The 23,859-nt window shown below is 40.3% G+C and overlaps 1 protein-coding gene across 5 annotated transcripts; it reads left to right on the forward strand.

Moving 5' to 3' along the window:
• Positions 1-230: 230 nt before the first annotated feature.
• elmo2 (engulfment and cell motility 2) lies at positions 231-22,458 on the forward strand. 5 transcript variants are annotated; one of them, XM_046384101.1, is made up of 23 exons: positions 231-530; positions 4,769-4,831; positions 5,111-5,209; positions 5,526-5,566; positions 6,704-6,776; positions 6,862-6,912; positions 7,804-7,973; positions 8,142-8,241; positions 8,653-8,804; positions 9,702-9,780; positions 12,126-12,161; positions 12,560-12,610; positions 13,442-13,564; positions 14,073-14,192; positions 14,296-14,400; positions 14,488-14,596; positions 14,708-14,844; positions 16,470-16,633; positions 16,855-16,967; positions 17,062-17,169; positions 17,268-17,350; positions 17,469-17,546; positions 18,217-22,458. In XM_046384101.1, exons 3-23 carry the CDS (start codon positions 5,132-5,134, stop codon positions 18,415-18,417), a joined length of 2,172 nt encoding a protein of 723 aa, XP_046240057.1. In that variant the 5' UTR covers positions 231-530; positions 4,769-4,831; positions 5,111-5,131; the 3' UTR covers positions 18,418-22,458. The 5 variants fall into 5 exon arrangements, with proteins under 5 accessions (XP_046240057.1, XP_046240060.1, XP_046240058.1 ...); XM_046384104.1 differs by having other exon boundaries at positions 8,653-8,798; XM_046384102.1 differs by having other exon boundaries at positions 231-511.
• The last annotated feature ends 1,401 nt before the right edge of the window (positions 22,459-23,859 follow it).

Below are 23,859 nucleotides of genomic sequence, written 5' to 3' on the forward strand. Positions count from 1 at the left end.
TCATTTAGTGAACATTAAAATAAAATTAGAAAAATAAAAGGAGTGTTTCCACGTATGTCTGATGCATTCTGTCTAAGTCTGCAGAAGTCAAATACGTCTCTCATACAGTACAAGACTGTATTTGAGGAAGATGTCAGGTTCAGTGTGCATAGATGTCTGCTTCATTTGCAGACGGTGACATTTACATGGTGTCCCGCCTACAAGGCGTGGAAATGTGTCTCCTTTCTAAAAAGTACTTTAGTGGAGAGAGAGAGAGACAGAGAGGGAGGGAGAGCATCATCGATGGCCCAGTCTCAGGCTGAGTAACACTGAGCCTCCGCATTACTAGTTAAGTAGCCTTCAGTTAAAATCTTAAAGGCTTTCGAAGTAGAGCCAGAAAACATCGGGACATCATCTGAGCAGCCGCCGAGAGACACACTGCATCATGACTGACTGCAATGGAGGAGCAGACGGGGACTGGACTGAGCTGGATGACTGAATAACATTAGCCGCCTTTTGAAGAATAACGCTGGTACTGACTGTAACAACGAGTGAGTGTGCTGTTTGGTGTCACTTTCACACAGCGAATGGCAAGAGTTAGTTGTGTCGGTGTTAGCCGCTGTTGAATGTACCGATAATGTCATGAGTTGTGATTGATTTGGCTGAGGATCACAAGGCTGCAAATGCAGCCTTTGCTGCATCAGTCTTTGAGCTCCCTCTGGTTACCATAGCTTCAGCCCAGCCCGACTGATCATCTATAGTCAGGCCTTGAACCCTTTTATAAGTTATGCTGAAGGTTCAGATACGAGAAGCGCGTACTGACGGGTATTAACAGTGGCTGTAGACATCTGTGGGATGATGGCTAACACACATCATGCCAACAAACGGTCCACATCCTAACCTGCAGGCGGATGACTGTTCATCCGCTTCGGGATTCACGCAAAAAAAAGAATGTTAATTTGTCTCAGTTAAAAATCATAATTTTTATAAGAAGATATTAAGGGAAAATCCCACACTGGCTTTTCTCCACGAACGGAGCAATCATCACTAAATAAGCACTGTATAACCAGAGGGGGCGCCACTGCGCACATTCAGCTAACCTAGCTAGTTAACCAGCGTTAGCTTTTCCGAAAGTTAGGCGCTTCTCAGTCAATGTGTGTGATCCCTCTATTTGTGGCAGCTTTGACAAGAGGCCAAACCACATTACAGGAGCAGTAAAATGGCGTCAGAAATATCCGGGTCGCGGTGAAAAGTGTCTGGTTGGGAGTGAGAAGAAGCCTTTTGAAATGAAGCTCAGAACACACTTGTGGGATTTCCTTTCAGAATGGAGCCGCTGTTGTTGCTAAGCTACAACCACCACCACGGCTCGTGCAGACAAATAAGTGTTGCTAAGTGGTCTCTGAAACCTCCCGGTGCAGCAGCCCAGTATCAAACCAGTTAAGATGACAGGACTGTAGATATAAAAGGAAACAAAAACGGCATCAAAGGGAGAAAACACCTCCCATCACTTTGTGATTGTCATGAAGCACCTCTGCTCTGTCCTTGGGTCGAGTAAAGGAAGTTTCATTCATAAAGGCCAGTATCAAAATTAGCTTAAAAGGGGCTTTGCAACCTTTATATCACACTCTCCATCCTTAGACACCTTGATTTCAAGAAGGCAAACCTTCCCAGAAAGCCATGTAGAAAAGGGAAAACATCAGAAAGAGCAAAAGAGGAGGAGTACCTCTTTCGTGGTGGAGTACAGAACTGAACAACGTAACAGAAGTACAACTTAGGCAATCAGGTAAACAAAAGTATAGATAAGTAGTTTATATATATGAAGAATATGGATCCAAGAGGTTGTCAGGTAACTTCCAGGTGTGTTCAAACAGACCTGCCCAATGCAACTTCCTGTCCACCATGGAGGCCTGACAACAGGACAGACCACACTAACTCAAAGTAGGCAAAGTTTATGCTCACCATTCAACAAGTCATGTTTCACATTCAGACTATGCTGAAGAGTCATGTTATTTACCAGCAAGCCTTTGGCAGACTGTGAGCTGATATGTGTAAAACCAAGTTTGTGGGTCTCGTTAAGGCTGTGGCTTTCTGTAATAATATGTAGATGACTTGTGAATTGCTCTGCACACTATTACAGAGCAATCGAGAGGTAGATGATGTCACTTTTTCATGGTTTATATCCAAAAATAACTTTAAAAAAATCGGGACATTTTTAGTAAGGTTTCTGGTCGGATGCAGTCATTTTTGACTGTCAGACCCCCTTACAGTCTCAGTTAATTTGCACAGTGGTATTTTATCATTTAATAGCTTTCTTTTTTTGCTTGGTTATAACCTATGAGTCATTACTCATTGTGCTTCCAACATGTGAGTTTTTCCGTTAATTTCTGTCGTGGGTCTTTGTGAGCTGCAGCGATGACCTGACAGTGTTATTATTCCTTTCTGGATGGTTGATAAAAGTCACATTACGTGGTGCCATTTCATTTGCCTCACATTCCCATCCAGTAATTGTGTGAAAGCAGGGCCGACACTCATCATTATTGTCATTATTGTTAAATCTTTTTTTCCATTTTCAGATTAATTGATTAATTGTTTAGAAAAATTGTGAAAATGCTTATCATAACTTTCTCAAGCTTCCCAAAGTGATGCAGTCAAATTGCTTCTTTTGTCCAAAATCCAAGAACTCTTCATTTACAATCATGAATGACAAAGAAATGCACCAAATCATGCTAGTTAAGAATTTGCAACCACTAAATGCTTGACATTTTTGTTTGAAAGATGACTGAAACAGTTGATTGATTATGAGAATAGTTGGTCATTCATTTTCTTTCAGTCGACTAAATTAGCATTAGAGAGTTCCTGTTTCTTCTACAGGTGTGGCACTGCTCTGTTTGAATAGTGAATAAAAACAAAAGCTAATTTGGCATTTTGATCGAAAACAGAATTTGATTGCAAACATTTTCAGATAGCTTGCTTTAATATTACAACATGAAAAACACACCTTTTATCACCTCTTCGATCGTCTACTTGATCCATGCATTTCGCACCAAGCAGCTGGAAAGTCGAAGCTTCTTACTTCATACTTCACAAAGAAGTCATGCAGTTAATTACAAACAGTTAATTACTTTTTTTGTGTTGTTTTAGGCAAAGAAATATTTATCATCAATTGTGGTATAAAACTCTATTGATACATGACCGATCATAAATGTCTTTAACTCCTACACACTGCATAATAATGTGGGTATTCTGCTCGGGAAAACAAGAACAAACTTTTTCAGCAGGGCAGGCTCAGAGTTCACACATTATGTATGAGGTGATTGGCAGAACACTTGAAGATGCGGAGGCGTTTGGTGCAGCTTCTGGTGCAGATGGCTGGTTGGAATATGAATTTAAATGGCAGATTTTTTTTTTTTTTTCATTTGCAGAACCCACCTTAAATTGTTGTTGTTCACATATACAACACATCACCTTAGCTCAGACTGTCAGTTTGTGACATATTGCGTGGAGAATTCAGTGCAACAGTTTTTGAGATGAAAGGAGTCAGGCTTTCTTATTATTTGTAATACCACAGCTTCAATTTTTGTTCCAACTTTCAGATGTTTTCATCACGGGGATCCAGAGCTCGAGTCTGTTATGTCAAAAGAATAAACTAGCGTGTAGGAGCAAAATATCCTTTATTTTACGAGTGATCAAAGGTCGACGATGTCAGACGTTATAGCCGCCCCTGATATGAACTGACAGGTGAACATATTTATAGAGTCAGACAAAGCCATTTAGAGAACACCGGTGTCCTTTTCTTCTTTGCCACCTTATTCTCATCACCAGCAGAATCTGACAGCTTTTCATGCTCACTTCATGTCAGAGCAGAGACTGAGGTCTCCCTGCTGCTCATCCTCCTGCTCCTGATTTGCAGAACAGTGGTTGCATATAAGAATCTTAAATAGAATTAGTGCACGACTAAATCTGGCAGGAAATGTTTCTGGATTAATAATGATGTGCGTTTTGCAGTGATGTGAGTTTAACAGTAAAAATGCATTTAATATAATTATGTGATCCGCTTGAGAGTTAGCAGTACAGTTTTTAGAGCAAATGATGCATAAAGTTTGTTTATGACTTCTTCTGTTTGTTGTTCAAATGCAAAATGTGAAAAGAGTCGGGGGATCGACTGGTTTTTCCAAGTATGTTGACAACAAATAATGATCTATTTTTTCACATGCTGACTAACAGAGGATTTCTGAACTATGTCTTTGGCATTTCAGTGTTGCAATTTACTGCCATCAGCCAACAAAGATACATCTGTGATTGGTCAAAAGCATCCGATCATAGTGAAATACATTGATATTCCAATGCTGAGGTCAGACTCTTTATGACAGTTGCCAACATGAAAGTGCTCTTTCTAACTGTACATGACGCAGCAACGACTGGAAGTTATTTCATTACATTTAAAAGTAAAATGTCAAACACCGTAGTAAAGACAGGTGTGACACAAATGGGGTGTGAAGAGTTTAGGCACATTGAGTGGTAATAATAATAATAATGATATGTCAAATGCAGCAAAGCACAGCAAACCTAGAGCCAGCAGGCAGGAGGCTCGACCCACTCAGGATCTGTGTGTGTATGTGTGTGTGTGGGGGTGGTTTTGCAAAATAGTCATGCTTATTGATCCGTTCACTGACAGATTCAGTTCAGAGGAGACAAAATGCAGGGATGAAGCAAAACTGGATCTTCTGGGTTTTAAGAAAAACAAGGGTTTGCACTGACGTGACGGCTGTGTGGGTTTCTGTATTCACAGAGGAGCTGACACAGAGGTTTATACTGCAGAGCTGTGAGAGTGATTGACCCCTCAACACATTAGGTGATGTATAACCTTCAGCTCATATTAATGTGACGTCGAACATCAGACTGAAGACCACAAAGTGCAGATGAATAAACTAATACTTGTATGGCATTCTGAATAGATGAGTTATCTGTCATTTATCTTGTTGAGGGAATTTATTTCCAGCTGCATTTATATGGGAGGCAGTGGTCAAGTGGAGTAAAAACTGTATTAACGACTGACTTTATCAACCCAGGCAAGTGTTCAACAGCAGAATTTGTATTGAATGTACATCTAATCCCTTTTTTTCTTCTGCAGGGTGCTACGATAACCACAGCCATGCCTCCTCCAGCTGACATCGTGAAGGTCGCCATTGAATGGCCCGGCGCTAACGCTCAGCTTATAGAGATGGATCAGGTCTGTGTTTTGTAAATCGCGACATGAAACGCATCTCAGCTTCCGGTAGCTCTGAGTGGAGTGTAATTTGTTTTGAATTTCAAAGGCAATGCGGGGACGTGTTGCACTCACGCAGAATACGGTACCTTAACTGTTGTCTTAATAAATAACGCTTCATGAGTAACTGATTTAAGAAATGTAATTTGGTTTTTAAAGGTATATGCTGTTTCCTCAAGCCATCGTTATCGATATGAGAAGAACAACACAGCAGTGGCTAGTGGTGATTTATGTTTCTTTTCAGCCATTTAATGTCTGCGATGTCTTTTTCTGTGTGCAGAAAAGGCCTTTGTCCTCAATAATACGGGAAGTATGTGATGGGTAAGCATTACTACCCCACTATATCAATGTTATCCTGATGATTTTTATTGTCTCTGACTTTCTTTTTCTCTTTGAAAATGCTTGAATATTGGCAAAGACCCGATGTGCTATGGTCCTTGTTCTTCCTCTCTATCTATGATATAAGAGGTTTTATTTAAATTAAGTGCTTAATTAAACTAAGATTGGGACCAGTTGGGTTGTTTGGGTGGACAGATTAGTGCAGTCACAGACTAGCATGCTGTTACCACACACAAAGATTTATTACAGTTAACAATTATTTACAAAATGTTAAAGTTTAAGTGAAAGCTAGTGTAGACAAGACCGCAATTAAATGAATGTTAGTGTGTTTGGTACAGTTTGGAGGATCAAAGTTTTCTCTTTGGCTTCAACTGCAAATGATGTACAACGTTCAAAGTGATTTACCAGGTTATCGACTGACGCCATCTGTGGTTGGAGGGTGCAGTTAACGCTGTGAAATCAGCAGTTTTATTATTCCTCTAACACAAAAGCACTCAAGCAGCACTCTGAGGGGTAATTTTTAGTATTCTTAACCAGGTGTATTCAGTAACAACCTGTTGAACTCTTCTAAAGTCTAACCTTTGGAGGTGGCTGTGAATGTGCAGCCTGTTGGTCCGGCCAAAGACAACAGCATGTCTGAAGAGAAAACATGGGAGTGTGTTTTTGACTGACTAGGGGTGGCAGGATATGAGGTCCTTTCACGGTTGGACAGTTAGATACCAGTTTAACACAGCACTCCAGTGGGTGCACACACACACACACACACACACACATGCACACCTGTTGACTGCTGCCTTGTACTTTAGGGTTGAATATTGCAAATTTCACTTCATTTCATTTTCTCACTCGTCCACCTTGTGGTTGTGTCTGCCCACTGCCTCTCTTTTAGTTTTGAAACTGAAAAGTCTGTGCACTTTGCTTTTAACACCCACAGAATAATTCTCCTCCACAGTCTCTCAGTTCTGCTACTCGTGTGGATGCTGGAGGGAGCAATCTGACTTTCAATAACATTTTGTTCTTGCATACTAGAGAGCACTGCAGTAAAACATTCAACAAAGTTTACTTCGTGCTCCACTGCTATGTTTCACTTTTTAACAGAGCTTTTCTCTCTGTCCTCAGCTGGTCTTTGTCAGGCTCAGAGCAGTTTGCTTTGCGTTATGCCGATGGCCCTCAGCTTTACATCACAGAGCAGGTGAGCTTTGCTGTTTTCTTTTGTTGGTTGCATTCTAAGATAGCGATTGAATGTGTAGAAACGTTCATTTTTTATTATCTTTCAGAGCCGCAGTGAAATCAAGAATGGAACCATCCTTCGATTAGCCATTTCACCTGTGAGTCAGCTTAGTTTATTCAAGCTTTGCTGCATTTTTTAATTCCACAATGGGTAACTGATGTGCACTTTGGCGCCAGTTTTTCAGCTCTTGCTTTGTCGTGACTTGAAGGTGAAATTGAAGTTTTAACTCGTGAACATCATCAGACTTCTTTTGTGCACAAACTTTTTGCATCTGGCAAGTTTCCTCCGAAAACACGCTCGCCTGTACTCGATAGGAGATCACTGCTTTTAAAGGGATGAAAGGAGTTGATTTGCCATGGTTGATACCAGCCTCTAACACGCTGGATAATAATGTATGATAATATATTCTTCCTAATCCCATTCTGCCTCCAAAAGCGCTGTGAGTGCACCTCACGCCTCCAACACCAAAACACCAAAAATGCAACTCAGTGCACTGCTGTAAACAAACTCTGTGCATGTCTTTATGCTCCACATTGAGTTTCTCAACAGCAGGGAAGCACCATATGGGCTTCACTGATGTCAAGTTGAAGCCGTCGAACTTCAGACTCACCTGTCATTACGTGAATCTTCTCAGTTGTACCGATTTTCATAGATTATCGTCTCATCAGATTAATTCAAGAACCAGCTTCCTTGAAATGCAAAAAACAGAAAAAAGTAAACTTCTGGTACATAACGTGCAGGGTGACACCCAAAGATAAGCTGTCATTTTTAAATACACTTAGTTATTGCAGTTATGTAGCACTGAAAGCACACAAAGACAAATCATCAGTGTTCAAATATGTGGAACCTGCAGAATACAAGAACAAACCTTTCTTAAGAACCTTTCCATGACTCTGGAATGGCCTTGACTGAGGTAAACTTGTCATGAATTTTATATATTTATTTTATTTTATTTATTTATTTTTGTTTGTTTTTTTGTGGTTGACAGGCCCGTGCTGCTCGTCAGCTCCTGGAGAGGATCCAGTCCCATGGTATCGATGCTCGGCTGGAGGCTCTTAAAGAGCTTGCCAAGCTGTCCGCAGACCCAACCTTCGCCACAGAGTTCATCAACATGGAGGGCATTGGGACGCTGGCCCGTCTGGTTGAGAGTGGCACCCAGTGAGCACAAATTTAGTTTTTCTGACAGTGATGATGATTTGCACGTTGATGACAAGTCAAAGCGTTATGTAAGAGTCAGGCTCGTGCTGCGCGTTTAAAGCTATGCCACTGAGGCTGAAGGTGATGTGAAAATCCCTGCAGTAACTCTTTGCTCTTTGCTTCCTTCAGCTTTGGTGAAATGCTGGCCTTCACTCTCACTGCCTTCCTGGAGCTAATGGATCATGGCATCGTGTCCTGGGACCTTATCTCCCTCTCCTTCATCAAACAGGTATCTTCGAGCTAAAGAGCAATTCTTCAAGACTGTGGTTTTATTCCTCTATATTCATATACTTTTATTAAATTACTTTACCTTCCTCCCTTCCTACGTGCTGGAAGTGAGTGGGTGCTGTTGCCTGGCTACACCTCGCATTATGCAGAGCCACTTCAGTGTGTATGTGCTTAGTTTTCTCCTGAAAACTCTCATGTGGCCTTGACTGTCACTCAGTGAGAAACTTTCTAAACTCTTTATCAACTTTTCTTTTGCGGATAGATTTACTCTTTCACTAGGAGAGCGATTCTAATTTTTTTACAAGCTCGTGTTGGGTCGCGTGACACATGCAAACTTGGTCAGAAAGGCGCGTTACCACATGTGACAGCGCTGTCTCCATGTTGCCTGGTCTTCTCCTCTGTCCTCACTCAGATCGCGGGCTATGTGAACCAGCCGATGGTGGACGTGTCCATCCTGCAGCGCTCTCTCGCCATCCTCGAGAGCATGGTCCTCAACAGTCACAGCCTCTACCATCGAGTGGCGCAGGAGATCACCGTGGGACAGCTCATCGGGCACCTGCAAGTGTGAGCACACACACACGCACAGGGGCTTCACGCACTCTGATATGGGGGGGCTGACTAGTTAAGCATTGTGGGGTAACTGAAGAAATAAAATATTAGAAATTTGCGTAGTATTTTGCTTGTTCGTGGTGTTTAGATGACCCAGTCAAACACCAAGGCTGGTGTTGTTCTGTGTATTTTGTTTTTATTGTCAACAAATCCCGTGGAAAAAAAAAAACAAAACCAACAATGCTTTAGTCTGTCTCTCAATACTTTCCGACATCTCTGTCCAGTTTGCGTCTCTCAGCACAAAGCCCATCGATTCCTACTGAAGACGTAAACCTTAAAAAAAATAAATAAAACGTTATTTCCTGAACCAGCTGTTAGTTTTTAGAAAACATTACTCAAACAAATAAACAGTGCACTTGTTATGGACTACTTCCTGCAGCGTATTTCTGCACATTTGTTGGTCTAATATGTAAAGCAGCAGGACTTTGTTTTTGGGATTTCTAAAAATAAAATCATGGTGATTGTAGCGATGGAAGATGTTACCCAGTGCAACAGTAGATGTGTTTTTGATGGTTTCTGGGGAACAGTGGAGCTCTATGGCACAGAAGAATAGGCTATACTAGGTTTTAGCTACTGGTGATAGCTGCCAATGGGATAAATTCATTGTTGGTTTTGTTCTTTTTATGGTAACCATCAAAGTATCCATCAAAATTTCCAAAGTACCCTTTAAAATTGAGAATAAAGTGTGAGTTTAATTAATGGAAAGTGTTGATGTGAAAAATTGGCACCTGCACCCAAGTATTAGCAGTGATAGCTGTAAAAGTAAGATTTGCCTTTAGTGAAAAGTCTGTTTGGAGACTTGTGGAGCACAATGCTTCTAACTGGTTGTTACGGTGCTTGATATTCCTTCAGGTCAAACCAGGAGATTCAAACCTATGCCATCGCCCTCATCAATGCTCTTTTCCTGAAGGCGCCAGAGGACAGACGGCAGGTCAGTGACCCAGCACCCACAGCACAGTGTGCCGTATCAGAGAAAAGGACTGAATAACAAGTAGACATAACGAGAATACTAATAATGTTCCATCCTCACATTACGCTCTGAAGAAAACCACCTGTGTATAATAGACTGACATTTATTCATAATAGGCGCATGCTTCTCGCTGTCAGAGAGCTGCAGATATTGCCTCACCCTGGCTGCTAATGTCAGCAGCAGTAGGTTAGTCACTAAAGCTAATATCACGAATAGACGTCTGTCTGCCAGCTGTCATGTTGTGGATTCTGTCTGACAGTCATCGCTGTAATGACACACTCACTCAAAATGGTTCTTGCTTTCCTTTGAAGTTTGTCCATTTGTTATGCTGTAGTTATTTCAGAATAGCTCAGCAAGGTTTTAAGGATTTATTTGTAGGCTTAATTCAGGGGGAAAAGAAGTGCTTATTTCTTTTTATCTCAAGGATTGGACTCGATGCCAGACAGTGGTGTAGTACATCATATGACATCGTAATGTGCTTATGATGGGGAGTAGAGTGTGAAAATATCCACCGAGGTGCATTGTTAGCCATGTAGGGAGGACTTAACAAATGTGGTGTGAAACATTATTGAGAGACATCCAAATATATTAAGATACGACTTAAAAGTTAAGTTTGATTTTCCATCTTTGGACAGAAACACCCCAAACGGATGCGTTCTGATTAATATCTTTGTAGCACAGCCAAATGCACAGAAACTAAAGGAGTGAGTGCATCTTTGGATGTTTGTCCAGTGTGTTACTCATCACTGTCATAATGTCTCATGTTGCTCTGCTCATCCTGCGGTGATAACTTCTGTCACAGCTCACAGCACTAGCACTTCATCCTGTTTAATACAGTGTGTGTGTGTGTGTGTGTGTGTGTTCCGTTTATTTTCAAATGTTGAGCTTTGATTTGTCAGGTAATGCAGGTAAAGTTAGATAATGTGTTACTTATGTGTTCTCAGGTTTTTACCATAGAAAAAAGAGCCCAGAGCACTTGTAGCATAATTGAATTGAATTTAAGTACCATACGGTTATAAAAGAATTCAAAAAATGTATTTGTGTTTTCTCGTTTTCTAAAATTGCTTTTCAAAGAACTGGAAAAATAACAGCTTTTTTTTTTTTTGGCAAGATCTCTCCAGTCTGCATTTAACAATAACAAAATAAACTGTTTTCCTTTTGCATGTCAGCTGTTTGAGTGTCTAATAAAATTCAACTCTTTGACAGTAGATTGTAATTGGTGTATAAATTGGTAACAGTAGTTCATGAAACTGAGGATGTGCAGGAAAAGAATGACAGTTATCTGTTCAAAGGAAATACAGAGAGATGAAAAACGCCTTCAAATTGAGTGCTAAAAATAGCTAAGTCAGTGCTGCAGACGTTGGATTTTCTTTTTTTTATATTCAGTCTAAAAGCTTAATCAAGTGTCTTTGTGGTAATTGCTTTAATCTGGCCAAATGTCATCAAGTGGACCAGGCAGTAGCATGTTGAGATGTGAAACATTTGACTGACTTTGAAAGCTGTGTTATCAATTGCAGTAATAATCATAAATCACTTTACACTGAAATTAGGGAAAATTGAGAAAGACAATAGTTATATAATAAAATATTGCTATACCAAAATTTCAGAAGCTTTTTTTATTTCCTCCTTTAAGACATGCCGTTTGTTCAAGCAGTTGTCCTTGAATGTGCATCGTCTCCAGCAGCTGTGGTTGACCACTGGGGGGCGGTAGAGATAAATACAGCAGATTGTCATGCTGAAACACCAGTTTACAGCTCATTAAGTGCATCAGAGTGGAGTTACTATTTAAAATTTAGGTTCCTGGTTATTTTCCTTCTACTCTACTTTTTGCAGCTTTTTCTAGTTATCATAGAAGCTCTGGCAAAAGGGTAGCAGTACAGCAACAGTCCTGGACATCATACCATCACCGTCTTTCTTATTATTGGACAGCTTCTCAGTCAATTCCGTTGATAAACATCTCCGTTAAGGGAGACACCAGGACAGCCTGATGAGTTTCATGCTTTTTCCCTCTGTGGGTTGACAAAATTTCACAGTTCTTGATCTGTTTCAATCCTTTCAAACCCAGTTGGATAAACCAGTCCCTGCGTGGTCGTGTCACGCTGCATGTAGTGCATGTGAGGTTTCCAAATGGCTGTATGTCGTGACCACTTAAAGTTCTTATTTGACTCCTTATTATGCTGTTTCATGTTCTTATTCTGTTGCATGCTGTGCTGGTGATGTATCCCCGTATCTCATTGTCTGTGTGTGCACTCACTGTTTCCATTGCTTTTACACCCACGTCCCTCCTCCCTCCCTTCAACCTGTAGGAGGAGTATACTAACCCGCTGGAGCAGCACCTCACTGTGAGTACGCATCCCTCAGCATCTCATGCCATCCTCTCCGCCCCACAGCCCCTCTCCTCCTTCGCTCTCTCGCTCTTTCTGTGCCATGGAAAGCCATCACATAATCCATGCAAATCAAGACAGAACCGTAGCTCACTGCAGCAGCAGACAGACAGTGTTGACAGATTGGAGTGTGTCGTCATGTTTTACATAAGGCGTGAAGAACCTAAAGTCAGTAATCTAAACCAGTGCTGAAAATGCAGCCTCAGGGGCTTGTTGCATTGCAGAATTTGACTTAAACTCACGTTTACTGTAGGTTGAGTCAAGTTTCTTTCGTGTCCTCTTCTAAAGCATCCTCCCTTCGTTTGACATGTATGTGTGTGTGCGTGTTGAATTGATGTCTCTTTGTTTCCCCTCAGGAAATGGCAAGCACTTTGGCTCAGAAACACTTGCGATCCATCATCCTTAATGTGAGTATCAAGTCTGAAATGCAGAAAACAAAGTATTTTTGGTGATGTCAGCTGCGCCTCAGAGTTGACACGCTACATGCTGTTAAACTTTCAGATGGTTTGGGAATATCCAGGTGTGGACACAGGATTCACTCAGTTTGAGTTTAGCTACTTTTAAAGCATCTAAAAACTTTCGCTCTACAAAATATTTATATTTAGCCTACTTTGACGCTGTCCTGTGTTGTGGTTTGGTGGTCGTTGAAAGCTGGGAATTTCATTTCAGGGACCAGTAGCTCAGAAAGTGGAAAGATTTAGTCAGTTGGAGAGCTGTGACACAGAACCAGGAAATGTGATATGGCATGCAGTCCGTGAAGTGGAACAAAATCTGCTCTGAAAATGATTCCTGTTGGCACCGACTCTTCTGAAAGCGCCTGACTGAACGGGCTGCAAATGTCAACTGCACTCCTGCTTCCCGGAGCGAGGAAACATCGTGACGCAGCTCCATCCATGGGTAGTCTGAGTCTGGGTTCTGTTAATGAGACCTGGTTACCTGTCGAACTCTCTCAGTCTGTTTTATGATGCCACATTGTTGTAATTAATCAACTTATTGTCCTTTTTTTGTTGCAGTTGATAGGTGCATGCATCTCATGCAGTCTAATCCATCAACAGATGTAAAAATGAACATTTTCCAAATGTTACACACAATCTTTATTTCCTTCTTCACTGAAGCAGAACAGTTTATTAGGCTTTTTATTTCTTTTTGTTTCACGGGTGCGTTTGTTTTGTGCTGTGTGATATGATGTGTAGCTGTAACAGAGACTTCGCTCTGATCTTAGTGCTCGTCTTTTCCAGCACGTTATTAGAGGAAATCGACCAATCAAAGCAGAAATGGCACATCAGCTTTATGTGCTGCAGGTATTGACGTTCAACCTTTTGGAAGAACGAATGATGACGAAAATGGATCCTAATGACCAGGTAAAAATGTAGGAAAGATGAATTATCCCTTGGCTGAAGTACTTTCATAAAGCCATGTTGTCTGTTATAACATTCTCCCAAATTAAAAAGTGAAATATGACAAATATACCTTTTAAATGCAAAAGAAAATAAGCAGCCATGTACAGGATTTTCAGACATGATAACCTGCATGCCTAAAATTTCTAATAATCAGAGACAACCATCAACCGTCAGTTGAGTGTGCACCCTTTAATTGTAAGAAGTGGACAGGAAAATTATAAAAATCCTGCTTGTTTTTATCAGTGCTTGTTTACAGTATAGTTGTGGCCTTTACACCTGCATGCACAAATCAAACTTACTGTATCTCACACGATATAAGAGTGTGAAAGTTCCACAAATAGAAAAAAGAACATATAGTAACTTCTGATTTATTTTTCTTGAGATTTGGTTTTTTTATTGTCTTGCTGTTATAATTGAACAATTAAAAATGTCACTAATTACACTGATAACCTGTTGGCTTGTGGTTCAGGCTCAGAGAGACATCATTTTTGAGCTGCGTAGGATTGCTTTCGATGGAGAAAATGACCCCACCGGCACAGAAAAGAGAAAGGCCATGTACACCAAGGACTATAAGATGCTAGGGTTTACTGTGAGTCTCTACTGCTGATCTCAGTTAACCAGCTTCAAAAATATTTAATTTTTAAAACTATTTCACTGTGACTTGATTCATGCAGTTTCTGTTTTAAATGCAGAACCATGTGAACCCGGCAATGGACTTCACCCAGACGCCTCCGGGGATGCTGGCTTTGGACAACATGCTGTACCTCGCCAAGGTTCACCAGGACACGTACATCAGGGTTGGTTTAAGCCTCAGGCATCACTTTAATCATCTCACAGAGGTGGAAAAGTCAGTCTCATCTCACATGTCTTCTCGCTCATGACAGATTGTGCTGGAGAACAGCAGCCGTGAGGACAAGCATGAATGTCCCTTTGGCCGGTGTGCCATCGAACTCACTCGAATGCTGTGCGAGATACTCCAGGTTGGAGAATTGCGTAAGTAGATCTGTATTGGTAGATGTAGCAGTTGTGTTTTTATTTTAATCCACTATCAGAAATCGTGGTATATTTTTTCCTTTTGCAATTGAAATATTTTCTTCTCTTTAGCTAATGAGGGCTGCAATGACTACCACCCCATGTTCTTCACTCATGACCGGGCTTGGGAGGAGTTCTTCTGCGTCTGCATCCAGCTACTTAATAAAACCTGGAAGGAGATGAGAGCCACAGCTGAGGACTTCAATAAGGTTCAGTATTAAAGCACTCAGTTTACATTTATTCATATATTACGTGTATTACGTGTTTACATTCCCTAGTTGATCCAAATGTCATTGTGTGCTGGCCGTCTAATGCAGATCCAGAGATATATATATAACAACAATGAATATGAAATAGAACTAACCTAGTTCTTCTCTTCTGTTAGAACATAAAAGCACTTGAAGTGGGCACAATATACTGAATTTGTTAAGGCAACATCAAAGGAAGCACCCAAATGAAAACAAAATAGCTGAGTGAATGAAGGAACCGCATAAACAGTGGTCTTAATCATTGAAAGATTCAAACAGCCAAATAAAGCAATGTAGCCTTAAAGTTACTTTATTTCAAGTCTGAATGCACATGACCAATTTAAAAAAAAAAGGATTAGAATCGGAAGACTGAACTTTGTGAGTCTGGCAGGACTCACAGCTAGCATTGGGGATGCACCGATATGGATACCAGTATGGGATACGGTCCTGGTGCACGTCATTTTTAAGGCTGCGTAGTAAAAACTAAGAAAGCTAAGATAACAAACATGGAAAACATACCTGCTGAGTATGTTAGCATGTTGATGTTAGTGTCACAGAGGCGCTAGCTGGGGACTGTCGCTTGCAAGGTGAATGTGCCTATCTTAATAGGCAGATCGATAATGATGACAGCAGTATTTTGTTTACCCTTGTTCAAAGAGAGAGAGAGAAAGAGCGGGTGTGAGTCCATGACACATTCCACAGAAACAGACATTGAAACTGTGGTGAACTGTAGCATAGCGACGTCAGTCTGACTATCAACAGATAATTTTCATGGTCTTTTTGGGTTATTAAATAATAGAGGGTTTGGGGTTATTAAATAATACATGGAGAAAATTGGCGAGATAAAGAATCTCTAGGTGATGGGCCACTGTTTGAATGAAACACACACACGCTGTTCATGCAGGCAGTGTGTCCCGGCCGAGAATCCGAATGTCAATACAAGCTGATAGGGAAGTAATTTTCTGTGAAAAGCAAACCCTAAAAGAGGTGATGGTAGATGAAACATGTGGCTTTCTAATTAGCTGAAATGAAAAACAGTTTCAGGGTGCCTAGAGTGGGTGGCCCTCTTTACTAAATAGCCACTATTGCTGCAGGCGAGGTTTCCTCAGTATGAATGTGAGTAATGTCAGGCTTCACATTTAATTACTTTTAAAAACGTCTGCAGCTGCTGTGTTCTTCTGCTGTGTGTCATCGTGAAGCCCACTGAAGCAGGCAGCTGAAAGGGTTTGGGGTTATTAAATAATACATGACACTTAAATTCTTCATTGTGTTCTAATGCTGTCTATTTTAATTCAGAGTGCTTTGTCCAGATGATCACATTTAAATCAATTTCTACTCATGCAGACATTTATTGTTACAGAATACCTGCCACCATGCAGTATGTATTTTAATGTTCTTGTCTTTAGATGGGCAAAAGAAGCAGAATGAGTTTCTGAATGGGGAAAATAATTAATGAACTGTAACAACACTGATTGTTCACTAAAAACCAGTACAGCAGAATCTGAAAAGGAAGTCTGGTGTATTTTTATTCCACCTTTCCTCACTCGTTCGCTGTGTGCCTGTGTGTGATCGGTGGTGCTGAGCAGGTGATGCAGGTGGTCCGTGAGCAGATCACCAGGGCTCTGGCGATGAAGCCGTCATCTTTAGACCAGCTGAAGAATAAACTGCGAGGCCTCAATTATTCGGAGATTCTGCGTCTGCGGCAGTCAGAGAGAATGAGCCAGGATGACTTCCAGTCTCCACCTATCATGTCAGTCTGTGTTTACACTATGTCTGATTATACTGTTGCTCATTTAACCTGGTCACTTTTAGACTTTCCTACTGTCTTAGGAATATCAGCATATCAGCTTTTTACCCCCGTTTTGAACAGTACTTTTGTTGTTGCTCAAGTCATCTCAAATCCAAACTCTGCTTCTGCATATTTGTGTGCATGTGTTTGTCCGTGTTGCTCATGCTGTGTTTGTGCTGCAGAGAGCTGCGGGAGAGAATTCAGCCTGAAATCTTAGAGCTCATCAAGCAACAGCGACTCAACCGGCTGTGTGAGGGAAGCTGTTTCCGTAAACTGGGGAACCGCCGAAGGCAAGGTATGTACGCTGTCAAAACAATACAGCCAATACAGTTCTGACGCTATCGATTATGTGCTAAGTGTTGTGTTCCCTGCCTTTTTTTTTTCTTTAGAGAAGTTTTGGTTCTGCAGACTCTCACTGAATCACAAAGTGCTGCACTATGGGGACCTGGATGAGTCACCTCAGGGTGAAGTGCCTTTTGAGCTACTGAGTGACAAGAGTAAGATGCTATGAAACCTTTATTTCTCCAAGTGGCTTCATGTCAGCAGGTCTATCAGTAGGCTGACAATAAAGCTGTCTCTTCTCTATTCCTCGTAGTCCCCGTCTCTGATATCAAGTCTGTGGTGACCGGGAAGGACTGCCCTCACATGAAAGAAAAAAGTGCTCTGAAACAAAACAAGGTAACGTGATTTTTATTGTGTTTTATTTATTGCCATTCCAGTCACATGGCTGTTCTTTCATTCTTTGCTGGCGCTGAGTGAATGAACACTGTGTTATCTGTCTCATTGCTACTCTCAGGAGGTGCTGGAGTTAGCCTTCTCTGTCCTCTACGATCCCGATGAGACGCTCAATTTTGTTGCACCCAACAAGTATGAGGTAAGCTCAGCAACAGTGAGAGCAGCGAGTCAAATATGTGGAACTGGAAAGGTGCTGCCTGTAGTGACGAGCCCATAGAGAATTAACACCCAGCTGCACAGATACCTTCAGCTCTGAGGGGCCTTTTAGCTTGTAGTTTTGGTTTTTTTGTTTCTATGCTTCCAGCTGCAGCAGTCAACTGTTTTCAGTGAAAAAGCTCTACAGACCCTCAGTATGCTACCTGACCAAGACCAAATGCAGACAGATGGTTAGCGACAGGCTAAACTGGAGCATTTGGCAGCTAAAATGCATCAGAAGTTGGTGGAGACCAAAAGTGAAATAGCAGTAGAGTAAACATATGATTTACATCAATCTGTACTCCAGATGGCAGTAAACACAACACCAAATGAATTCTAATGACTGCTCTCTGTGGTTCCTAGTATTATTTGTATTTTGTAACCACAGAAAAGGACAAATAGCTGCTCAGTCACAATCATGCTGATGTAATTTCATGTATGTTTGATATAAGCATGAATCTGGATGTCCAAATCAACTAACTAACTCACCTGCAACTTATTATGCCTTACATGGCGCAGTGTAGCTACTGTGTCTGTCACACTGTTTTCAGCCTTCCTGTGTGTGTGTGTGTGTGTGTGTGTGTGTGTGTGTATGTATGATATTTTCGGGGCAGTACTGCATCTGGACTGACGGGCTGTGTGCGCTGCTGGGCAGAGAGATGGGCAGTGACCTGACACGCAGTGATCTAGATACTCTCATCAGTATGGAGATGAAGCTTCGCCTCCTCGACCTCGAGAACATCACCATCCCAGAAGCCCCGCCGCCCGTGCCGAAAGAGCCTAGCTCATATAACTTCACCTACAACTACAGCTGAAGTGTGTCTGTGTGTGTGTGTGTTTTGTCACGGATGAGTATTCTCGATCTTTTGATGAATTCGACTGCAGACGTGTGCACCACACAAGGTTACTTTGAGTCTTTTACTTCCTTTTCAGAACCCTGGAGACTTTTCTCCGTCCGTGTTTATGATGCTGTACCGTTTGTCAAATAGAAGAAATGTGTTTTTTGTACCTCCGCAGAAAGTTCAGAGGTCAGGGTCCACTAGAGAGTATATTTTAATCTTTTAAACTGTGGCTTAATTTGTCAATCAAATCATGTGGTGTCTGAGTGAGATGTGAAGATGAAGTGGCCACCATTTTGGTTTTAATACTGTGTTCACACTGATACTGGGCTGAGAGTTTGCACACTCACACACTCCTGAAATGAGATTTAGCCACTGTCCTGCTCAAGGTCACTTCGGTAGGAGGGAGAGTCGATGTCAAGGAGGACTGAACAGGACTTTGCTTTGACTGTGAAATTCAGTGATTAAGAGAGCAAAAGACATAATTTTTAAAAAGTCAGCTTAAGTAAAACAGAAGCAGATAGAGGGGAAGGATAATCCCTGTTTGCCACTTTTATCATATCTACTAGATACAAAATCTTTGGCTGTATCTAACAATTACCTTAATGAGATTCGTATACAAGATTATTTCCTCTGAGTCGATTATTTGATCTGTAAGATGACAAAAAAATAGGGAAAAATACCCACCACAATTTCCCAGAAGTTAACATATTTTAAAAATTTATTTTGTCTATCTTGTGTTCCAAAGCCCAAAGAAATTCAGTTTGCTATGATAGAAAAAAAACATCAAACAGACATATTTGAGAAGCTGGAACCACTGAAAAGTTCAAAGTCTTTATCAAGATTTTTGCTGATTAATTTTTTAGCAATCATCAGGTCGATTAATGCAGTAATCGTTTCAAGTTTTACTGTGAAGTGTCTGTTACTCAGCCTTCATGCTGCTTCAGATCTTTTGGCAAACTTCTCCCCTCAGATTAATGCGCCTTTTTGGAGGCTGTTCAATAAGAATGTGATGTTTGGAGGTTCTTGACAAAGCCTTTGCCTGTTTTATGTGTCTGTGAGTGTGTATTCTTGTTTGTTTGTGTGTGTGTGTGGATGCGTGTCTGTCTGTATGTGCAAATTTTGAGACTTAGTGTTGTTTACTTTGAGAAATGGAAGGACTAATGCTATCACTTGACGAGTGCGATGTTCCTGGAAGTCAGGACCAAAGCTCTGAAAGGCTTTTAAATCACAGCTGCTGCATTGCCTTATCAGTCATACTCATGCTACATATGCTGGGTAACATTAGCATGTGTACACAGTATATGAAAGGTTTATAACACACTATGGTGGATTATAGCAGATATAAGGACATTTTTAAGTGTTTTTTGTTTTAACAACTGAGACCCAAGAGACATTCATAGCTGTTGTATAAACTGATTGTAGTGAATGTTTGATAACCGTGTGACATATTTGTAATCATCCAGAATCGTATTATTATTATTAATTGTTTACAATTAGTCATGTGTTCGCTTTCAGAAGAACAGTTTTACAGTTAGATATAAAGATTAATAACTGATTTACATGAACTGTACATTGTATACATATATAGCAGGATTTAATTTATTTAAATTTGTATTTGCAACAACTGAAAATGCATATGTATGATTTCAACTATGTTACACTGTGTTATCAAGCATTTATTAACTTTTTATAAAACCAGATAAAAGCTTCAATTGGTGTTATAAACCATTAGAAAAAGACATTTAAATTTGAAAATGTTTTTATATCTGCTTTAAAACTAAAAAGCTAAACTGAGTTAAAACTAAAGTGTTACCATATTTGGAAAGCTTACAGGCGTTTCTTTTCAGTACAGTTGTCTTGTTTAAACAAACTTGCCCCTGGACCCAGTATTTCAAAGCCTTTAATCCAGATCAGAATCATCTTGGCTGAATTAAATCTCAAAATTGAGTATTTCAAAACCAGGAGATTCTGAGCCTACAAATTGAGATACAGATAAGGTAATCCTATTCTACCTGTATTTCAAGACGATGAGGTTTGAATTAGGATAGTTTTGATGCTAAAAATCAGGATTATCCCATCCCACTGAAAGGGTGGATCTAGCATGGATAAAAGATTGATGTAGAGACATGAGGGATAAATGGCTCCTCCTGAGCTATGATGCAGTATGTCCCTCCTGAGCGACCGTCACTCTGCAGTCATGGCACTTCCCTCTTTGGCGCTTACACTTTGATTGATAGAGTACATAAACATCGAGATGAGCACACATCATGCTGCCTTCCCTCTTTTGCCTTGTCTCTGTGGTAGCGTAACTAAACATTTCCCAGCATTTTCATATCCGTAAATGTTACCGAAATGTTGGGTTACTTTGACCAACAGATGGAGTCCTATTCAAAAACTACAATTTTAAATTCTGTAGTCGTGATCTTGTGGTTGCCGGATCGGAAAGATCCTATTTGAAAATTCTTTGAAAGACCAGGACAAAACCTCCAAAATCAATTTCACCAGAGATAGCAGAGAAGAGATTGCAACTTCCGGATAATTCTGATCTAGATTAAAGGTCTTGAAATACTGGATGTTGGTGTGTGAATTAATCAGCGGTTCTGAGTCTTGATATCAGACAGAAGAGAAGCTGCTGTGGCCTGTTTTAGCTAACCCTCAGATGAATGGAGGCAGGTCAGACATAGCTGAGAGACACGGCCGTGGGCCTCGGGAGCATCTCGCACTGCTCATGAAACATATGAGCGTACAGTATTGTGTACTTTGTATACAGTGATATAAATCATAGTAAAATTGCTTGATGTCATTTTATTTTGGTTTGTCACCGGTACTACATTTTTTGTGTATTTTACTCTACGTCAGCACAAGCTTCTGTCTTTTACCTTATGTCATGTCATCTTTTAAACCCGTACTAATCACTGCTGACATTTGTTAATGCAGAATAGAAGTATATTTTTGTAAATGACTGTACAATCTTACCTGTGAAGAGGATGGGTGTTGAACTAACATAGCATTTTCCCTTTGCATCACTCTGTACAGTACGTTCAACATGCTCACTACTGCTGACACTGAAAAAAAAGAAAGTTTTTAAGTCTTTTAATTTTTTTAGTCTCAAAAACATTTTCATATCACTAGCACTCACATCACACATTGTTTAGGAATGACACCCTCTCCAGCACCTAATGATGATGTCAGTGTTAACGTGTCTTATACTGCTAATGGAAATAGTAAAAAAAAAAAAAATTGCCATTATTGTTGATGGTGTATGTGAAAAGGAATATGTTTGGATTTTTTTCAGGCTTTTCTTTTTGATTTTTAACCGATGTCTGAGATTTTAAAGGTTTCCTGTGGAGTGTTTTTTAATCTCTTCTTGCGCTGTGGAGCCATTTTTAATGAGAGGGTCCCCGTTTTGTGTGTCCCGTGAGTGGACACTGTACACACAAGTGACGCAATACACATTCCTACCCGTTTCTTCACACTAGTCCGCTGAACAACAGGTGACGGTTGGTCACCAAGATATGCATCAGAGTGACAACAACGACAGGACAAAGGTCTGCCGGGTAGTAAACATGGGTTTCAACTACACAGTATTTAAAATTAAAAATCATTTTGCAAATTTCCTGAATGTAAACACACACGAAAACTCCACAGGTCACCTTTAACTGTTTAAAAGGGTTACTTCATATTCCAGTAAGTCATTGAGATCTGAAGCTGCTCTCGGAAAATTCCAGCTGCAGCTAAAATATGCCAATAAAGAATAACGAGTTGTTGTGTTGGATGTACTAACAGTATGACCTGAAGTTTTCGCATCTGGTATTCTTTTACATGACTTGCTAAACTATTTATTTACACTTGCTACTAGTCATAGTAAAGAATGACATGTTGTTAGTTAAGAAATAACAACGTAAGATCTAAATATGGTATACATATAGATCATTGTATGTATATACAGTATTGTGTTGCCTTATTCGAGAAAATGTATTATGTTTTGTGTGAATAAATACAAAGTCTAACTACTGTTGAAAGTTTGTCTTTACTGACCGGTGTTATTGCTGATCTACCTTTTTCACTGAAGACTCAAGCTATTTATTCAACCGCGTGAATGAAGATACGTGCAGGAAATGTTTCTCGAAGGCTTTGCAAATGTTTTATGAAGAAGGAAACACATTCAGCACATTTGTTAGGGCTCAAAAATACACACAGTATCCAAATGCTGATTTTCATATTCTGAATGTGAATCCATATTAATCCATATCTAGTAACGTCATCCATCAAATAAACAAGTGAAGTAAAAGTACATATTTCCCTCTGAAAGGTAAACCACTGAGTCACCTTAGAATTGAACTTGTCAAGTACAAGTACTTCAGAAATGCAGTTGATGACAGTACTTGAGTAAATGTAGTTAATTTGACCACTGATAAAAAGATCAAGTTGTTCAGTGTTCGCTACAGACTACAGTATCTTGTCAATCACTTTGAGAGTGAGAGCAGGTTCCTTATGAACCCTGTGAGACTGTGACTTTGGTTCTTGGAAATGTAGCATAAGAAAGAGTACACCAAGAAGTACAAATCATTTCACGCTTTTGACCCCCAAAAGCTCAAGTGCAGCCAGCTTATATTGTATCAGTTGTACAAATTGTTAATCAGAACACCTTTTACATACTGCATTATGCATGTTTTCATGTCTTCCCTATTACAATACTAATAATACACACATGGCACATACTGTATATTGAAAGAGTTATTGGATGCTGTAATTGTTCTCCAGTTAAAATTATCATGAGGCTTCATTGCTTTCAGTTAGACGAGTCAAGTGGCTTTTTAGAACAAGATTCAGTGTGCTACAGTTCATACACTGTTTGTTGAAACACAAGAAAGAGGATTTCCTAAAAAGACTGCTGGAAGATAAGCACTTGATTAGATTGACTCAGACTGCTGAAACCTCATATTGCCCGTGGGACTGAAAGTCATTTCTAGACAAAATGAGGCTTGTGGATTCAGTCCTCCCTCATTTCTTAGACTGGAGGCATGCTAGGAAGGGATCGCTTCACTTCCAGTGTGGAGAGGAGGAATGATTACAGTGAGCAGTGACTTGATGTACAAATAAGCACGTGGGTGTTGAGATGGACTTGAAATAATGTGAACCAATTCTTTAACCCTCCATTCAGTTCCAGGTCTTATCCAGCAGGGGACACACTGTGCCTTGTGTTTACTTAGAAGGTGTCAGATGTCCTGAGCTATTATCATACTTATTCCTACTGTGGAGCAACGGCAGCTGCATACAGATAAGGGAGGGGTTGTAGCTGCAGATGAATCTCTAATATGGGACTTTTATGCAGCTTTTTCGTCTGTCATGCTTTCCTTACACAACTGTTGTGTGATCTGACTCCCTGCTATCGTTTTCTGTATAATCTAATTT

Source organism: Scatophagus argus, chromosome 3, assembly GCF_020382885.2.
Source record: "Scatophagus argus isolate fScaArg1 chromosome 3, fScaArg1.pri, whole genome shotgun sequence".
In the NCBI taxonomy this organism is placed as follows: Eukaryota; Metazoa; Chordata; class Actinopteri; family Scatophagidae; genus Scatophagus; species Scatophagus argus.

What these genes read in the sequence shown, in the direction of transcription:
- elmo2 (XM_046384101.1), top strand. Translation starts at nt 5,132, where the DNA reads ATGCCTCCTCCAGCTGACATCGTGAAGGTCGCCATTGAATGGCCCGGC. An exon ending in CGCTGGAGCAGCACCTCACT is followed by an intron (nt 12,162 to 12,559) that starts GTGAGTACGCAT and finishes GTTTCCCCTCAG; the next exon opens with GAAATGGCAAGCACTTTGGC. An exon ending in ACCAGGACACGTACATCAGG is followed by an intron (nt 14,401 to 14,487) that starts GTTGGTTTAAGC and finishes CGCTCATGACAG; the next exon opens with ATTGTGCTGGAGAACAGCAG.